This window comes from Aotus nancymaae, unplaced genomic scaffold (genome assembly GCF_030222135.1).
Source record: "Aotus nancymaae isolate 86718 unplaced genomic scaffold, 86718_ANA_hifiasm-v0.15.2.pri h1tg000008l, whole genome shotgun sequence".
NCBI classification, from domain to species: Eukaryota; Metazoa; Chordata; class Mammalia; order Primates; family Aotidae; genus Aotus; species Aotus nancymaae.
In genome coordinates this window covers 14,635,095-14,650,869 of record NW_026988419.1, presented here as the reverse complement: position 1 = coordinate 14,650,869, position 15,775 = coordinate 14,635,095, and the positions used below count along the sequence as shown (strand labels likewise).

The 15,775-nt window shown below is 50.8% G+C and overlaps 1 protein-coding gene across 2 annotated transcripts; it reads right to left on the bottom strand.

The window, feature by feature from the left end:
* Positions 1–438: 438 nt before the first annotated feature.
* Positions 439–4,894, bottom strand: TUBA4A (tubulin alpha 4a). Of its 2 annotated transcripts, none has more exons than XM_012445927.3 (4): positions 4,247–4,894; positions 2,168–2,390; positions 1,727–1,875; positions 439–1,482 (listed from the first exon to the last, which is right to left on the bottom strand). In XM_012445927.3, the coding sequence occupies exons 2-4, from the start codon at positions 2,346–2,348 to the stop codon at positions 511–513; spliced, it is 1,302 nt and encodes a 433-aa protein (XP_012301350.2). In that variant the 5' UTR covers positions 2,349–2,390; positions 4,247–4,894; the 3' UTR covers positions 439–510. The 2 variants fall into 2 exon arrangements, with proteins under 2 accessions (XP_012301350.2, XP_012301349.2); XM_012445926.3 differs by lacking the exon at positions 4,247–4,894 and adding an exon at positions 4,014–4,097.
* Positions 4,895–15,775: the final 10,881 nt, after the last annotated feature.

The following is a 15,775-nucleotide window of genomic DNA, read 5'->3' as shown; positions in this document are numbered from 1 at the left end:
CCCCCAAGCTTATGACGTGGCTCCATGCCCAGGAACTCTGGGCCAGCCCAGCCCCACTCCCAAACCCTCATAATGCAGAGGAGCCTGGGCCAAGCCTTGCTTCCAGAGTTGGTGAATGTAGAGGCGGCAGGAAGAACAGGGTAGCAGTCTAACTCTCAGACAAATTACTGGATTAAACTTCTACTTGAAAGAAACTGAAGATTCATCCTTCAATAGTTTGTGCCTGGATTTGGTCCTCTTTTCCTCCCTATCCCAGGTACCCCTAGGACTTCAATTTAAAGTCCCTGGGGTTATGCTTCCTGGGCCTGGCAAGGACCCCTTGGCAGGTCTCACCTTCAGCCATGGAAGGGATAAAGATCATTAGCAGCAAACAGTGAGGGCAGCAGCAGCATGAAGGGGAAGGCAGCAGAAGCTCAAGCACTCACAGAGGGGACAAGAAACCGTGCAAGGAAACTGTTTATTTCGAAAGGATTTTGCAATAAACATAGTGAATAGGCTCCGGCAGCTGCTTTATTCTTCTCCCTCATCCTCGTCCTCATAGGAGTCGATGCCCACCTCCTCATAATCCTTCTCCAGGGCAGCCATATCCTCACGGGCCTCGGAGAACTCGCCCTCCTCCATGCCCTCACCCACATACCAGTGCACAAACGCCCTCTTGGCATACATCAGGTCGAACTTGTGGTCCAAGCGGGCCCAGGCCTCGGCGATGGCGGTCGTGTTGCTCAGCATGCACACAGCACGCTGCACCTTGGCCAGGTCACCCCCAGGCACCACGGTGGGAGGCTGGTAGTTGATACCAACCTTGAAGCCTGTGGGGCACCAGTCCACAAACTGAATGCTACGCTTGGTCTTGATGGCGGCAATGGCAGCGTTGACATCCTTGGGCACCACATCTCCACGGTACAGCAGGCAGCAGGCCATGTACTTGCCGTGCCGGGGATCACACTTGACCATCTGGTTGGCAGGCTCAAAGCAGGCATTGGTGATCTCGGCCACCGACAGCTGCTCGTGGTACGCCTTTTCTGCAGAGATGACTGGTGCATAGGTGGCCAGGGGGAAGTGGATGCGAGGGTAGGGCACCAGGTTGGTCTGGAACTCTGTCAGGTCCACATTGAGGGCCCCATCAAAGCGCAGGGAAGCTGTGATGGAGGAGACGATTTGGCTGATGAGGCGATTGAGGTTGGTGTAGGTTGGGCGCTCGATGTCTAGGTTGCGGCGGCAGATGTCATAGATAGCTTCGTTGTCCACCATGAAGGCACAGTCTGAGTGTTCCAGGGTGGTGTGGGTGGTCAGAATAGAGTTATAGGGCTCGACCACGGCTGTAGACACCTGGGGTGCTGGGTAGATGGAGAATTCCAGCTTGGATTTCTTGCCATAGTCAACAGAGAGCCGCTCCATCAGGAGTGAGGTGAAGCCAGAACCAGTGCCCCCGCCAAAGCTGTGGAACACCAGGAAGCCCTGAAGGCCTGTGCACTGGTCAGACTGAAAGGCAAGAACGAGAAAGAACAGTTTAGGCAGGGGAGGGGCCTGAGGGACTCTATCACCTGGCTCCATAAAAGCATAAAATAAATATATCAGCAGTCAGGGCCATATTGAGGATGCCATAGCAGTACCATACTCGAGACCATGTACAGTTAGAGATGACCCCTGAAAGGGATCTGAAAAAAATACTCCTGACCATTAGGACAGTCTCTCAAGTTCCCTCCCTCCCCAGACAAATTCTCACCAGCTTACGGATCCGATCCAGCACTGGGTCAATGATCTCCTTGCCAATGGTATAGTGACCACGGGCATAGTTGTTGGCAGCATCCTCTTTCCCAGTGATGAGCTGCTCTGGGTGGAAGAGCTGTCGGTATGGGCCATTTCGGATCTCATCTGGAAGGGCAAAAACCACAAGGCTATGCTCGGCAGAGACCTCCCTCCCCCTGGGTGGTGGCTGTGGCCAGATGCATGGAAGGACTCATCCTCCTGCCAGCCTGAGATACCAGAGTGTGAGAGAAACCCAGACCGGCTGCCCAGGCCAGTCTGAGATCAGCTTGCCTTCTGCAGCTTCAAATATGGCTAGGAGTTTTCAGGGCCAGGAATGCCTGGTCTAAATACCCTCTCTCCAGGGAGACGCTTTGAGTCATGCTCCAACCCCCTCAATTTTGTCCCCACTTCCTCTCACCAATGACTGTAGGCTCCAGATCCACAAAAACTGCCCGGGGCACATGTTTTCCAGCACCAGTTTCACAGAAGAAGGTGGTGAAGGAGTCATCCCCTCCACCAATGGTCTTGTCACTGGGCATCTGCCCATCAGGCTGAATCCCATGTTCCAAGCAATAGAGCTCCCAGCAGGCATTGCCCATCTGGACACCTGCCTGCCCCACATGGACTGAGATGCATTCACGCTGAGGGATAGAGAGAGGGGACACAGCATGAGTCCCACATCCACAAGTCGTCACCTCTCAAGTCCCTCTTCCACCCTATCACCTACCAGCTAGGATAACTCAGTTGGCAAGAGTGGAGGCTTAGGGCTGGGCAGAGGTGAAAAGAGGCTAGCAGCCTGCCTGGGCTCCCAGATACAGGACTCTCCACCTGGAGGCACCCAGCAGGGCAGGCCAACCTCTTAGCCCACTTTTCAGTGGGGAATCTGTCAAGTGAGCACTGTGGCTCCACATGACAAAAGGAGGGTTCCTGGAGGTCTGGGTGTACGGCTAGAGGCCACCCACTTGATTATTTGCTTTCAGTATGAACAGCTAGAATTCATAGAACCCCTTTCCCCCTTTCTTTCCTGTAGGCTGCAGAGGTGTCTCAGCCATCCAATCTGGCTGGTATCAACGGACCACACGCCATCAGGATGCCCTCCTCCCTCACCTTTAAATCCCATCTGGCTCTGGGGATCAATCCCATCTGGCTCCTCTCCCCACCTCCACCCCCGCAACCTGGGTGTCTTCACCACTTTCATCTCCTCTGTCAGCCCGCACGGAAGTAGCAGCGGTAGCGCTTGTAAGCGCAGACGGCGGGGGCCAGCAATAAGGTTTGAGGGTATTAGGGCACACATTTCCTTAGGCTCAGTCCCTGCCAGCCCGAAGTTAACCCCTAAAGCACTAAAGTCCGCAGGGCCCGCGCACCTCCCTTCCCACCCTGAAATGGCGGGGTGACGGTTTCCAAATACCCAGAAAAGGAAGCGGAACCTGCGGTGAGGCCCCAGAGGTAACCCGCCTTGCCCCGCGCAGGGTGGGCGCCATCCTGCAGCCCAGCCCTACATCCGCTCTCTCTCTGGAGTCTTTCCAGTTACTTCCCGGCCCAAAGCGGGGATTGGGTTTCGGCCCCCGCTCTTGAGCTATAAATACCACCCCCTACACGCACCTCTTTCCCCTCCCCCCAACCTGGCCTCGGCTCGCGCAGTGCTCAGCGCCAGCTGTCTCTGCCCATCCGCGCACCCGGGTTCCGGCTGGAGAGGGCCAGCTAGCTTCAGGAGGCCGAACCCCGTTCCCACTACCCCTCTCAGCTCAGAAGCGGGGTGCTGAGTCAAGAGGGGGTTCCGTGGATAGTTGGAATGCATATACAGAGGAAAGGGGGATGCGACACTAGGTAACCTGACCCCCTTCCACCTTCTAACGCCAAGCACGTGCTCAGTCAATTCAGGGGACCGGGGACTGGGGATGGAAGAGGGCAGCCAAACGGGTCTTCTTTCGCCCGCGGAGAGGACGGGGCGCGGGCCCGCGTGACTCTCAACCAGAGTCGGGACACAAATGCTGGGTAAGGCAGGAGCAGAGTGCCAGGAGGGTTCCTCTCTGTTACTGAAGAGTCGCACTCCACCCCAAGCCTCATCCCCAGCCACCGAAGGTGAACTACAGGACTCGGCCAAAGTCACCAGGAGGGGGTTGGGGAACGAGGATGCAAAACCTTCGCACCTCCTGGAGACCCGGAACGTCCAGTGGAGGTCCCCGAGCAGGCTTGGAAGGAGTGTCCCCCAAAGGAGAGGAGCAATTAGGGGAGGGGCGCGACCCAAGCAGGGCCGCACTCACCATGGTGAGTCCGGGCGGTGCGTCTCACGTTGAGTCGGGGTGACGGGTCTCAGTGAGAACTGCGCTAGCTGCAGTGCCGCACCGGTCTTATATGCGGGGGGGCGGGGCCCGCGTTCTCCGCTTGCCCACTAGGGGCTGGGCGGCCCACAGGCCACGCCTCCCGGAGGGGTAATTGGCCCCGAGGGGCGGAGCATGGCCCGGTCCCCTCCCCAAGCTGCGCGCGGGTCCCTCACCTGTCGGGCTGGGATTAGGAATCGCGACTTAGGCTTTAACTCTTCCTTCCCCGTTTTGAGCCTACACGCCGGGCTCCCGAGGACCTCCGCGGAGACGCAGGGTGCTGAGGCTGGGAGAGTCTCGCTTGCACCTGCGTCCTGGGGGCGCCAGTCATCCAGGTGTTCTGACTTAGGTCGGGAGCAGGCGAGGCGGTCCTTCCCAAGCGGCCGCGGCTGGCCTTCGCCCGTGCCCTTCCAGCCCCGCCTCCCAGGAGACTCGAGCCGGCTGCGCGGCTGAGGCGGGTCCCCGGGGAGCCCCTGCCAGCTGCCCGACGCTTGCTGGTCCCCAGCCGGGGCGGCAGGCTTTCGCCGACGCCTGTGGGAGGCCGAGGACCTGGAGCTGCACAACCTGAGCCCCAGGGTGCCGGTTCCTTAGGCACTCCCGCAGAACCGAGCCCGGCAGTGTGTCTGCCGGGGCCGACCCAGGAATCTGCCGTGGCTCGCCGGCCACCCCCAGGTCAGTGGCCAGATCATCAGCGCCGTCATTATGATGCTCTCGCTGCGGGCACCTGCTCGTTCTCCTGCTGCCAGAACTGCGGTGGGCGCTGACCCGGAGACCTCAGGACCCTGGATTCACCTCCAGGCTTCCCTCTGTGACCTTGGCCAAGTGACTTAACCTCACTGAGTCCTTGACATTTTCGTGGGTGAAAAGGAGAGAGTGATTTCTCTGGAATCACTTGCTTGTTTCAATGTTTCACTGAAACACTTGAATGTTTCAAAAGGAAACATTGTTGTAAGTTATCAAAATATCTGTTGACTCTGAAGAGAAAAGAAAATTGAGATTCTCATATCTTGGATGATTTTGACTTTTCTGGTCTCTTCTGTCTCTAAGCCAAGGGCAGGATCTGCACCCTACACCTTAATGATCTCAGCCCCAGGCCTCAGCAGAAGCCTTTATTTCTACATTTCATTCCTTTCTCCCCACTCCACCTTTTCAGGCTACTTCTGTCCTCCCTCTCTCCCTCCTTTCCTCCCTCCCTCCCCCCTTCCTTTCTTCCTTCCTTCCTTTCTCCCTCCCTCCCTTCCTTTTCTCTCTCTCTCTTTTTGAGTCAGTTTCTTGCTCTGTTACCCAGGCTAGAGTGCAGTGGCACAATCTCAGCTCACTACAACCTCCATCTCTGGGCTGAAGCCATCCTTCTACTTCATCCTTCCACCTCAGCCTCCTCAGTAGCTGGGACCACAGGCATGCACCACCATGCCCAGCTTATTTTTTGTATTTTTAGTAGAGACCAGGTCTCACCATATTGTCCAGACTGGTCTCGAACTCCTGAGCTCAAGCGATCCACCCGCATCAACCTCCCAAAGTGCTGGGATTACAGGCTTGAGCAACCGCCCCAGCCTGCCTTACATTTTCTAATTGTCTCCTTTCACTGGGGAAAGTCATCCGGCAGTGCCCCGGGTGCTGCTGGTTTGCACATCCTTAAGAAACCTGTCTTCCTGGCTCTACATCACTTGGAAAGGATTCACCTGACCCTCCCCCATCATCTGACAACACAACGTAATACATGAAAGAACTAGTGATGGCAACTCTCTACCAACAAAGTAGCTTAGGCAAGGCATGGAAAGGAATATAGTGAAATATGACAAGGTCTCGCTTCCCAGTTGACTTGCCATCTGATTGGGAGAGCAAGACTCACTCATAAAAAGAAAACTGGCAAGGTCATATAGTGAGGCTGCTTTGGGGAATGAGGTCATGATCTCTACAAAGGAAGGAGCCGTGGTGATTACAGGACACATGGTGGAAGGTTGCAGACCTTCCCTGACCCTCTTTGGACCCTCTTTGTGGTCCCCTACCCAAGCCGAATGAATGTAGTAAGAGACTTGAGCTTTCTTAGGAAAAACCCTAAACGTCTTTGACCTTCAGGTGCAGATTCTTCATTTGTAAAACCTGGGTAACAACTTCAGATTGTGAGTATCACATGAGTTTAGGGATGTGCATATTCACATCAAGGCACTGTGTAAGTAGCTGTGACATTTATTTTAGTGCATATAGCACATCATGCTGTAGTTATTTGTGTACACGTACATCTTACGATTATAGATAGCAAACTATTGGCGGTAAAGACTGTGTCTTATTCATCTTTGTAGCCCCTATCATAGTGCTTAGCATGCCTGGTACACATTTGCTAAGTGTGTGTCAGATGAATTGTTTCACTTCAGGGATGGTAGGCAGAAGAATGCTCCCCCATAAATATGTCCACATCCTAATCTCCAGGACCTGTGACTGTTACCTTACATGGCAAAAGACTTTGAAGATGTGATTAAGATAAAGATCTTGAGATAAGGAGATGATCCTGGATTATCCCAGGTGGGCCCAATGTAATCTCAAGGACCCTTATAAGTGAAAGAGGAAGGCAGGAGGGTCAGAGTCAAAGAAGAAGAGGTCAGACCAGTAATGGTGGTCTGCCAGTAATCCCAACACTTTAGGAAGCTGAGGTGGGAGGATCACTCGAAGTCAGGAGTTTGAGAACAACTTGGGCAACATAGTGAGACCCTGTCTCTACCAAAAAATAAAAATTAAAAAATAAAGAAGTCAAAAGTAAGTACAGGTCAGAATGAGATGATTGTTGACTTTGAAGAGGAATAGGGGCCATGAGTGAAAGAATATGGACAGCCTCTAGAAGATAGAAAATGCATGGAATAGATTCTCCCCTAGAATTTCCAGATTTTAATTCTGCAAGACCCTTTGACCCTTTAGTTTCTTCTTCTTCTTCTTCTTCTTCTTCTTCTTCTTTTTTTGACAGAGTCTTGCTTTCTTGCCCAAGGTGCAGATTCTTCATTTGGATTTGCAGTGCGATCATGGCTCACTGCAACGTTGCTCTCAAATTCCTAGGCTCAAGCAATCCTCCCACCTCAGCCTCTCTAGTAGTTGGGACTGCAGACAGGCACCAGCACACCCAGATATATATATATATATATATATATATATACATACACACACATACACACATACACACACACACACACATATATACACACACATATATATGTATATATATATAATGGCTGGGTGCAATGGCTCACATCTGTAATCCCAGTACTTTTGAGAGGCCCAGGTGGGTGGATCACTTGAGGTCAGGAGTTCAAGACCAGCCTGGCCAACATGGTGAAACTTCATCTCTACTAAAAATACAAAAATTAGGCAGGCTCCTGTAATTCCCAGCTACTCTGGAGGTTGAGGCAGGAGAATCGCTTGAACCTAGGAGGTGGAGGTTGCGGTGAGCTGAGATAGAGCCACTGCACTCCAGCTTGGGTGACAGAGCAAAAACTCTGTCTGTCTGTCTGTCTCTCTCTCTCTCTCTCTCTCTCTCTCTCTATATATATATATATATATATACACACACACACACACACACATTTCATGTATTTTGTAAATATGGAGTCTCACTATGTTGCCCAAGCTCGTCTAGAGCTCCTGGCCATAAGCTATCCTCCTGCTTTGGCCTCCCAAACTGCTGAGATTACAGGCATGAGCCACTGCACCTGGCCCATTTGTTTTGTTTGTTTGTTTGTTTTGTTTTTGAGACAGAGTCTCTCTGTGTCATCCAGGCTGGAGTCCAGTAGCGTCATCTCGGCTCTCAGCTCACTGCAACCTCCCCCTCCTAGGTTCAAGTGATTCTCCTGCCTCAGTCTCCCGAGTAGCTGGGATTGCAAGTGTGTCACCACACCTGGCTAATTTTTGTATTTTTAGTAGAGACAGGGTTTCACCATGTTGGCCAGGCTGGTCTCGAACTCCTGGCCTCAGGTAATCCATCTGCACCAGCCTCCCAAAGTGCTGCGATTACAGGTGTGAGCTGTCACACCCAGTCCCATTTTGTTTTGTGTTTGTTTTTGTTTGAGACAAGGTCTGGCTCTGTCTCAAGCTGGAGTGCAGTAGCACTCTAACCATCCTTCAACCTCAGCCTCCTGAGTAGTTGGGACTACAGGTGCACACCACCAGGCCTGGCTAGTTTTTTTGTATTTTTAGTAGAGATGAGGTTTCACCATGTTGCCCAGGCTGGTCTTGAACTCGTGAGCTCAAGGGATCTGCCTGCCTTGGTCTCCCTGGGTGCTGGGATTACAGGCATGAGCCACCGTGCCCAGCCCACCTGGCTCATTTTGGACTTCAGAACTCCAGCCTTGGCAGATAACAAATTTGTGTTGTTTTAAGCTATCATGTTTGTTATAATTTGTTACAGTGACAATAGGAAAATGATATGACAATAGAGGTGGACAGAAGCTACCATCTTAAGATGGGCAACATGCTCCCTCCAGTTCACCACAGTGTGCATCACTTTCTGTGTCTCCCTGACACAGAACACAAGTGTCTGTTGTCATTTAACTTCATACACTCATGGTGTATGAGATACACCTATGTTACACATTTATGATACCCTGGCCCCTGTAGCTAAGAGTTTACAACCCTCGAGCATGCTTTCTAGCTGACAAAATGGAGAAGACATGGGTGCAGAAAGAAATGCCCGAGGCATGTTAGTGAAATACAGATTCTGCTTCTGATTGTGTGTGTGTGTGTGTGTGTGTGTGTGTGTCCATGTGTCCTCAGGATATATATAGATCCCCAGAATTAGGGCCACAAACTCTGGGAGAGTATGCAGGTAATGGTTCATTTTACCAGATCAAAAACTTTTAGACATTCATAGACAAGTTCAGAATCTAGAAAATGCTGCCAGGTACTTCTTCACTCTCCCATTGAATTATTTTTCGGTCCATCTACCTACATAGGTACCCTTCCTCTGGGTCTCTCTCCCACTTCTCCTTTCTCATTATCATCTCCATATTTTCTGACCCCTTCTCAGGGTCTCACCTTTATCTTGAAGCAGGGCAGCAGGGTACTCAAAGTTTAAAATGTTTTCGCTGACTCCATCTGGGAGAGGCAGAGCCGCAGCCTTAGTGGTGTGCAACCTTCAGTTTTTCCAGACTAGAGCATCTCCCAGCCATCCTCCTTCTCAGAGCACAGCCTTTACAAAGGGGGAGCTCTATTCATCACATAGCCATGAATTCACCCCTCAATACTCTCCCTGCAGACTTGACTCACATGTTTCACTAGTGGCCTACATCTTGCCAAATCCAAAGGCCACACATCTCCATCTTCATCTTTCTCAGCTGCTCGCAGCAGCATTTCACATAGTTGATTCTTCTTTCCTTCTTGAAATTCTTTTTTCTTGGTTTTGATGACAGCACCGTCTTCTAGCTTTTGTCCCGGCCACTCCTTCTTGGTGGCCTCTGATAGCTTAACTTAATTTTATTTTATTTTTGAGATGGAGTCTCACTCTGTCTCCCAGGCTGGAGTGCAGTGATCTGGCTCACTGCAACCTCTGCCTCCCAGGTTCAGGTGATTCTCCTGCCTCAGCCTCCTGAGTAGCTGGGATTACAGGCACCCACCACTGCGCCCAGCTGATTTTTTGTATTTTTAGTAGAGATGGGGTTTCACCATCTTGGCGAGCTAGTCTTGAACTCCTGACCTTGTGATCCACCCACCTCAGCCTCCCAAAGTGCTGAGATTATAGGCATGAGCCACAGTGCCCAGCCGAGAGCTTAACTTTACATGGTGTTCCCCATAGGCCAGTCTTAGGTTCTCTTATTTCCTTCATTTATTTTTCTCCCTGAAGGAGCAATTGTTAAAGCTTGCTGATGAATATATGAGGTTTTATTATATTATCTCTACTTTTAGGTACATTTTTAATATCCATAATAAAAAGTTGTTATTGTAGGCCAAGTGTGGTGGCTCGTGCCTGTAATCCCAGTACTTTGGGAGGCTGAGGCAGGCAGATCACAAGGTCAGGAGTTCCAGACCAGCCGGACCAATATGGTGAAACCCCATCTCTATGAAAAATACAGAAATTAGCTGGGCATGGTAGTGCATGCCTGTAACCCCAGCTACTCGGAGGCTGAGGAAAAAGAATAGCTTGAACCCGGGAGGCAGAGGTTGCAATGAGCCGAGATCGCCCCATTGCATTCCAACCTGGGCGACAGAGCGAGATTCCATCTCAAAAAAAAAAAAAAAAGTTATTGTAACATTTTTGGAATTATTCAAAAAGGAGTAAAATTAGAGTGTATACATTCCCATACAATAGTGAAAGAATAGGATAAAACGAAATGAATGTCATATATATGCTGATGACTCAAATTTATATCTCCATTTTTGACCTCTCCTCTGAACTTGAGATTCATATGCCCATTTGCCTTCTTGACCTTTCCACTTGAAAGCCCATTAGACTCCCAAACATAACACATTTAACATGGAGCTCTGTTTTCTACCCTCACCCTGCTCCCTGCCAAACCTGCTTCTGTTCTAGGCTTCCCAGTCTGAGTGATCATCTTCCTCCCAAGGAAGTTACAAACTTAGGATCATTTTCCTGTCTCTCTCCTCTCCCTCTTTATAAGTTAGAATTTCTTGGCTTCAAATAATGGAAAGCCTAACTTATCAGTGGCTTAAACAATGAGGACATTTATTATTTCGCAAGAAATCTGAGTATAGGGCCTTTCCAGGGTTGGTTTAGTCATGTCACCAATAACTCCAGTATTTCTAGCTTTCTGCTCTGTCATCCTCAATGAGCTGGTGACATCTTCCCTCAGGAACACAAGATATAGCAGCTCTAAGTATCATGTCCTTATATGACTCTGTCTTAAGGCAGGAAAGGGGGGTTTCCTCCCACATCTCTTTTTATCGGGAGAAAAACCTTTCCTTGACGTGCCCTAGCAGACTTCCCCCTTCTATCTCACTAGCTCTTGCCTAAACCAGTCACTGGAGGGAGGGAGTTAAATGACTATGGATGGTTTGGACTAAACTGTCCATACCCCTAGGTCTGGAAAAAAAAAAACTGTCCATACCCCGTCTTCCTTGAACAAGTGGAAGGGTGAATACTCAAATAAACCAGTGAAGAATTGTGGCAGGGGCAGGGGCAGGCAAGGCTGCTGAGAAGCTCTGGCACCACCTACACTAGTATGTCCTTCACTTTACAGCCAACCCAGCTACTTCTCACCACCGCCTGCTACCATCCCCTTATTCCTAGATGCCTTCAGCAGCCTCTGAACCAGCTTCCTGCTTCTAGGCTTAAAACCCTAATGCATTCTCCACGCAGCAGCTGCAGTCATCTCTGAAACACAAGCTAGGCAATGACGCTTGCCTCAAACCCTCCTGTTACACTTATATAAAAGCCATTCTCCTTCCAAGGCCCCTCCGCCTCTATGATCTCATCTTGTACAGCTCTCTCCCTTCCTCTGGGTTTTGGACACACTGGGCTGGTTCCTACCTATGAATGTTTACACTTGCTATTCTGTCTGTCTGGAGCACCATTTTCCAGATCTTGCCTGGCTGACTCCTCACCATTTAGGGCTCAGTTCAAATATCACCTACTTAGAGAGTGGCTTCTTCTCTATTCAGTCTAAAATAGCAGGCCCTGGGCTGGGCACGGTGGATCATGCCTGTAATCCCAACACTTTGGGAGGCCGAGGAGGGCGGATCACGAGATCAGGAGATCGAGACCATCCTGGTCAACATGGTGAAACCCCGTCTCTACTAAAAATACAAAAAATTATCCAGGCGTGGTGGCGTGTGCCTGTATTCCCAGCTACTCAGGAGGCTGAGGCAGGAGAATCGATTGAACCTGGGAGGCAGAGGTTGCAGTAAGCCGGGATTGTGCCACTGCACTCCAGCCTGGGTGACAGAGAGAGACTCTGTCTCAAAACAAAAACGAAAACAAAACAGCCCCTGTATATCTTTCTGACTCATTATCCTGTGTTGTTTTATTCACCTGCTTATTGCTATCTGAAATTTTCTTGTTTGTTTATTGTCTGTCTTGCCCAATAGATGTGCACACAGGAATGTTCTAGACAGGACAGAGTAGGACGGCACTAGATTTCATCAGGCTACCCAGAATGCATGCAACCGAAAACTGATACATTGTGTATTTCTGGAATTGTCCCTTTAATATTTTCAGACTGTGGTTGACCACAGGCAACGGAAACTGCAGAAAGCGAAGCTTTGGCTAAGGGAGCGGGACGGGGGTGCTACTGTGGTGGTGTTTCCAGGTGACATGAGCGCCCATTTGAGGCCAGTGGCCATGCGTTCAAAACATCAGTCAGCATGGTTCTGGATTTTTCCTTTTTCTTTCTTTCTTTTTTTTTTTTTGAGACGGCGTCTCACCCTGTCACCCAGGCTGGAGAGCAATGGCACAATCTCGGCTCACTGCAACCTCCGCCTCCTGGGTTCCAGTGATTCTCCTGCCTCGCCACCTGAGTAGCTGGGATTACAGGCACCTGCCACCACGCCTGGCTAATGTTTTGTACTTTTAGTAGAGATGGGGTTTCACCATGTTGGCCAGGCTGGTCTCAAATTCCTGACCTCGTGATCTGCCCTCCTTGGCCTCCTAAAGTGCTGGGATAACAGGTGTGAGCCACCGCACCCAACCCAGTTCTGGATTTTTCTATGGCCACTGTTTAGCTGGCTGAGTGCAGACACAGAGCTGGGGACAAAATAAATTTAACCAGGGTTCTGGTTTAGTCAAACAAGGATGCTGAAGGTAGCAGGAGGCAAGAGAGTTGAGGGATACATAAGGGAGTGACCCTGGCTGGCCATGGAACTGAAGACTGGGAGGAAGGAGATAAAGGCCGAGGAGGGGCTGCTGTGGACACTCTGCCATGTGGAAAGAGGGAGAGCAGACCCCAAGTCCCAGATGAATCTTAATTCCACCACTAATTAATCCCCATGTGACCACAGGCAGGACACTAGGAACTTCAATTTTCTTTTCTTCATCCTGGGAAAGGGAGACCCTGCCTTGCTTACTTCAGAGTTGTTGAGGGACTCAGAGATATGGGGAGAAGTTGCCTTAAGAAGCCAATGCAGGCTGGGCACAGTGGCTCACGCCTGTGATCCTAGCACTTTGGGAGGCTGAGGCAGGCGGATCACCTGAGGCCAGGAGTTCGAGACTATCCTGGCCAACATAGTGAAACCCTGTCTCTTCCAAAAATATGAAAATTAGCCGGGCCTGGTGGTGGGCATCTGTAATCTCAGGAGGCTGAGGCAGGAGAATCACTTGAACCTGGGAGGCGGAGGTCGCAGTGAGCCGAGATCGCACCACTGCACTCCAGCCTGGGCAACAGAGCAAGACTCCATCTCAAATAAATAAATAAATAAATAAATAAATAGCTGAATACAAATACTAGAGACTAGCCCTTTATCTTTTTCTTTTCTTTTCTTTTTTTTTTGTGACAGAGTTTCTCTCTTTTTGCCCAAGCTATTAGTGCAACGGTGCCATCTCGGCTCACTGCAACCTCCACCTCCCCAGTTCAAGCAATTCTCCTGCCTCAGCCTCCAGAGTAGCTGGGATTACAGGCATGTGCCACCACACCTGGCTAATATTTTGTATTTTTAGTTGAGACAGGGTTTCTCCATGTTGGTCAGGCTGGTCTCAAACTCCCAACCTCAGTTGATCTGCCCACCTTAGCCTCCCAAAGTGCTGGGATTACAGACATGAGCCCCTGTGCCTGGCGAGACTAGCTTTTTTATTTAAGAATTTTGTCTAAGACCATTGGGAGACTTTTTTTGTGGGGAATGTAAGGCCAGGCTAGAGCAGCAGTGACTTGCCATGAGCTAGGAGGAGACATTTAGGAAGAGTCTCAAGGTCCTGCTCATCCTCTTGCTTTGCCCTTAGAGAGCAGCAGCCATTCTGGACTAAGTATGTAAGAAAGGTTACCTTGTTTGGACCTCGCAATACTACCTCTCCCCATTCTCCAGATGGGAACATGGAGAAAAAAAGAAGTTAAGTGCTAGCAGGTATTAGAGGTGGGGTTAAAACCAAGCTCTAGGTTGCTTGTTCTATGATATTCAGAGTTTCCACGCAGGATGTCCTGAGGCTTGATCTCTTGGCCAAGGACTCATTATTTCTGGATAATTGCAGACATCTTCTTAGTCCCACCCATATGTGACTGACAGCCCTCACCAACCCTAGGGCATGGGAGTACTGGGTTTGCTGGATGGGGTTGGTGCTGGAGCCTTGATTTCTAAATCCTCTCCCACCCGTGAAGTGCAGGCTGTGCCACGAGGAAATGGGATTGCATGACTGACAACAGATACCATGTACCCAGGGGCCTGGATACCTGTGTGGAGTCACTAGCCCTGGACCCTCCTCTGCCCACCCCAGCTGCTCCCTGTTTGGGCGCAGGCCCAGCGCTTGCCTGGTGCTCCTTGACCAAGTCAACAGGTTTGCCCTCCCCGGTTGTTTCTAACAACATTCACCTGCTGACAGCCACCCAGAGAGTATAAGGAGGCCGGCTGGCCGCTGCAGGTCTCGCACAGATCCATCCTTGCTCGCTATCCTGCAGTAGACAGACAAACAGGACCCCAGCCAGCCCCTGTCCAGGCAGCACGGTGAGCAAAAGGGGCCTGGTGGAGGGGAGGGGGCTGAGCATGCAAGTGAGGGTCCCAGTGGACCCAAGCTATCTGGCATGAAGCAGTCTTGAGAGTCCAGATATTGATGGGGCTACAGTATGTGGTGAGGTGGGGAGAGGGAAAGAGATGTCCAGATGTGGCTGTGGCCCCCAAATGTGCAGATGTGGGGGGCATCACAGGGGGTAGGGAAGGAAAGGTCGATGGTAACCAGGATATGGGGCTGAGCCTAGGCGCAGGAGTAGGGCTGCTGAGGGGGTCTGAACTTAGGGGCGGGGAGTGTCAGGGAAGCAGGACTTGAGCAGAAAGTGTAGGTGCTTTCCTCTGCTGGCTGAGAATCTCCAGACCCTTGGTCTTGCCACAGGTTCACTGTTGGGCTCTGGTCCCACCTTCCCACCACGGGGAGACATCCTCCATAGAAGCTTCTCCCCTTTGGTTCCTCCCTCCGCCCTGCCCATCTGCTGTGCCTTTGTCTGACCTCTCATGTTAGTTACCGATCACTGGGGAGAGGAAGGAGGAGGGAAAGGGGGGCGCTTCCATCTGTCAAGAGCTGGCTATGCCTGGGGCTCATATGATATCTTGTACCCACCTTCCTACCAGGCAGGATAGAAGAACAGTTAAGAGCATGGTTGGTGCCAGGCTGTCCCTGCTCTAAACATTCTTGGTTTTGCTCATGACCTTGAGCAAGCTACTTGACTCCTCTGAGGGTCAGTTTCCTCATCTATAAATTGGGGGCAATAAAACTACCTACCTAAGGTGTATGTGGTAAAGATTAAATGAGATAATGTGTGTAAAGTGCCACCTTCACCTGGCACCTAATTAGTGCTTAACAAGTAGAACTAAGCAATGTAACAACACAGCCTGCTGGGTATGAGATTCTTCTCTTTCTAGTCATGAAAAAGGTGCTAGGGAAGCTGAGGTGAAATGACTTGTACTGGGTCACAGAGAGACGGGGGTTTGAGGCCAGGTCTGTGTGACTCCAGAGACTGAGTTCTTTGCCCCAAACCTGCGGCCCCACAGTGTGAGGCCTCATTCCTGGAGAGGCTAGAGACACCTTCCATAGGGTAGTAGTCCTGGGGGCCAGGACGATGTCTGGATCTGTG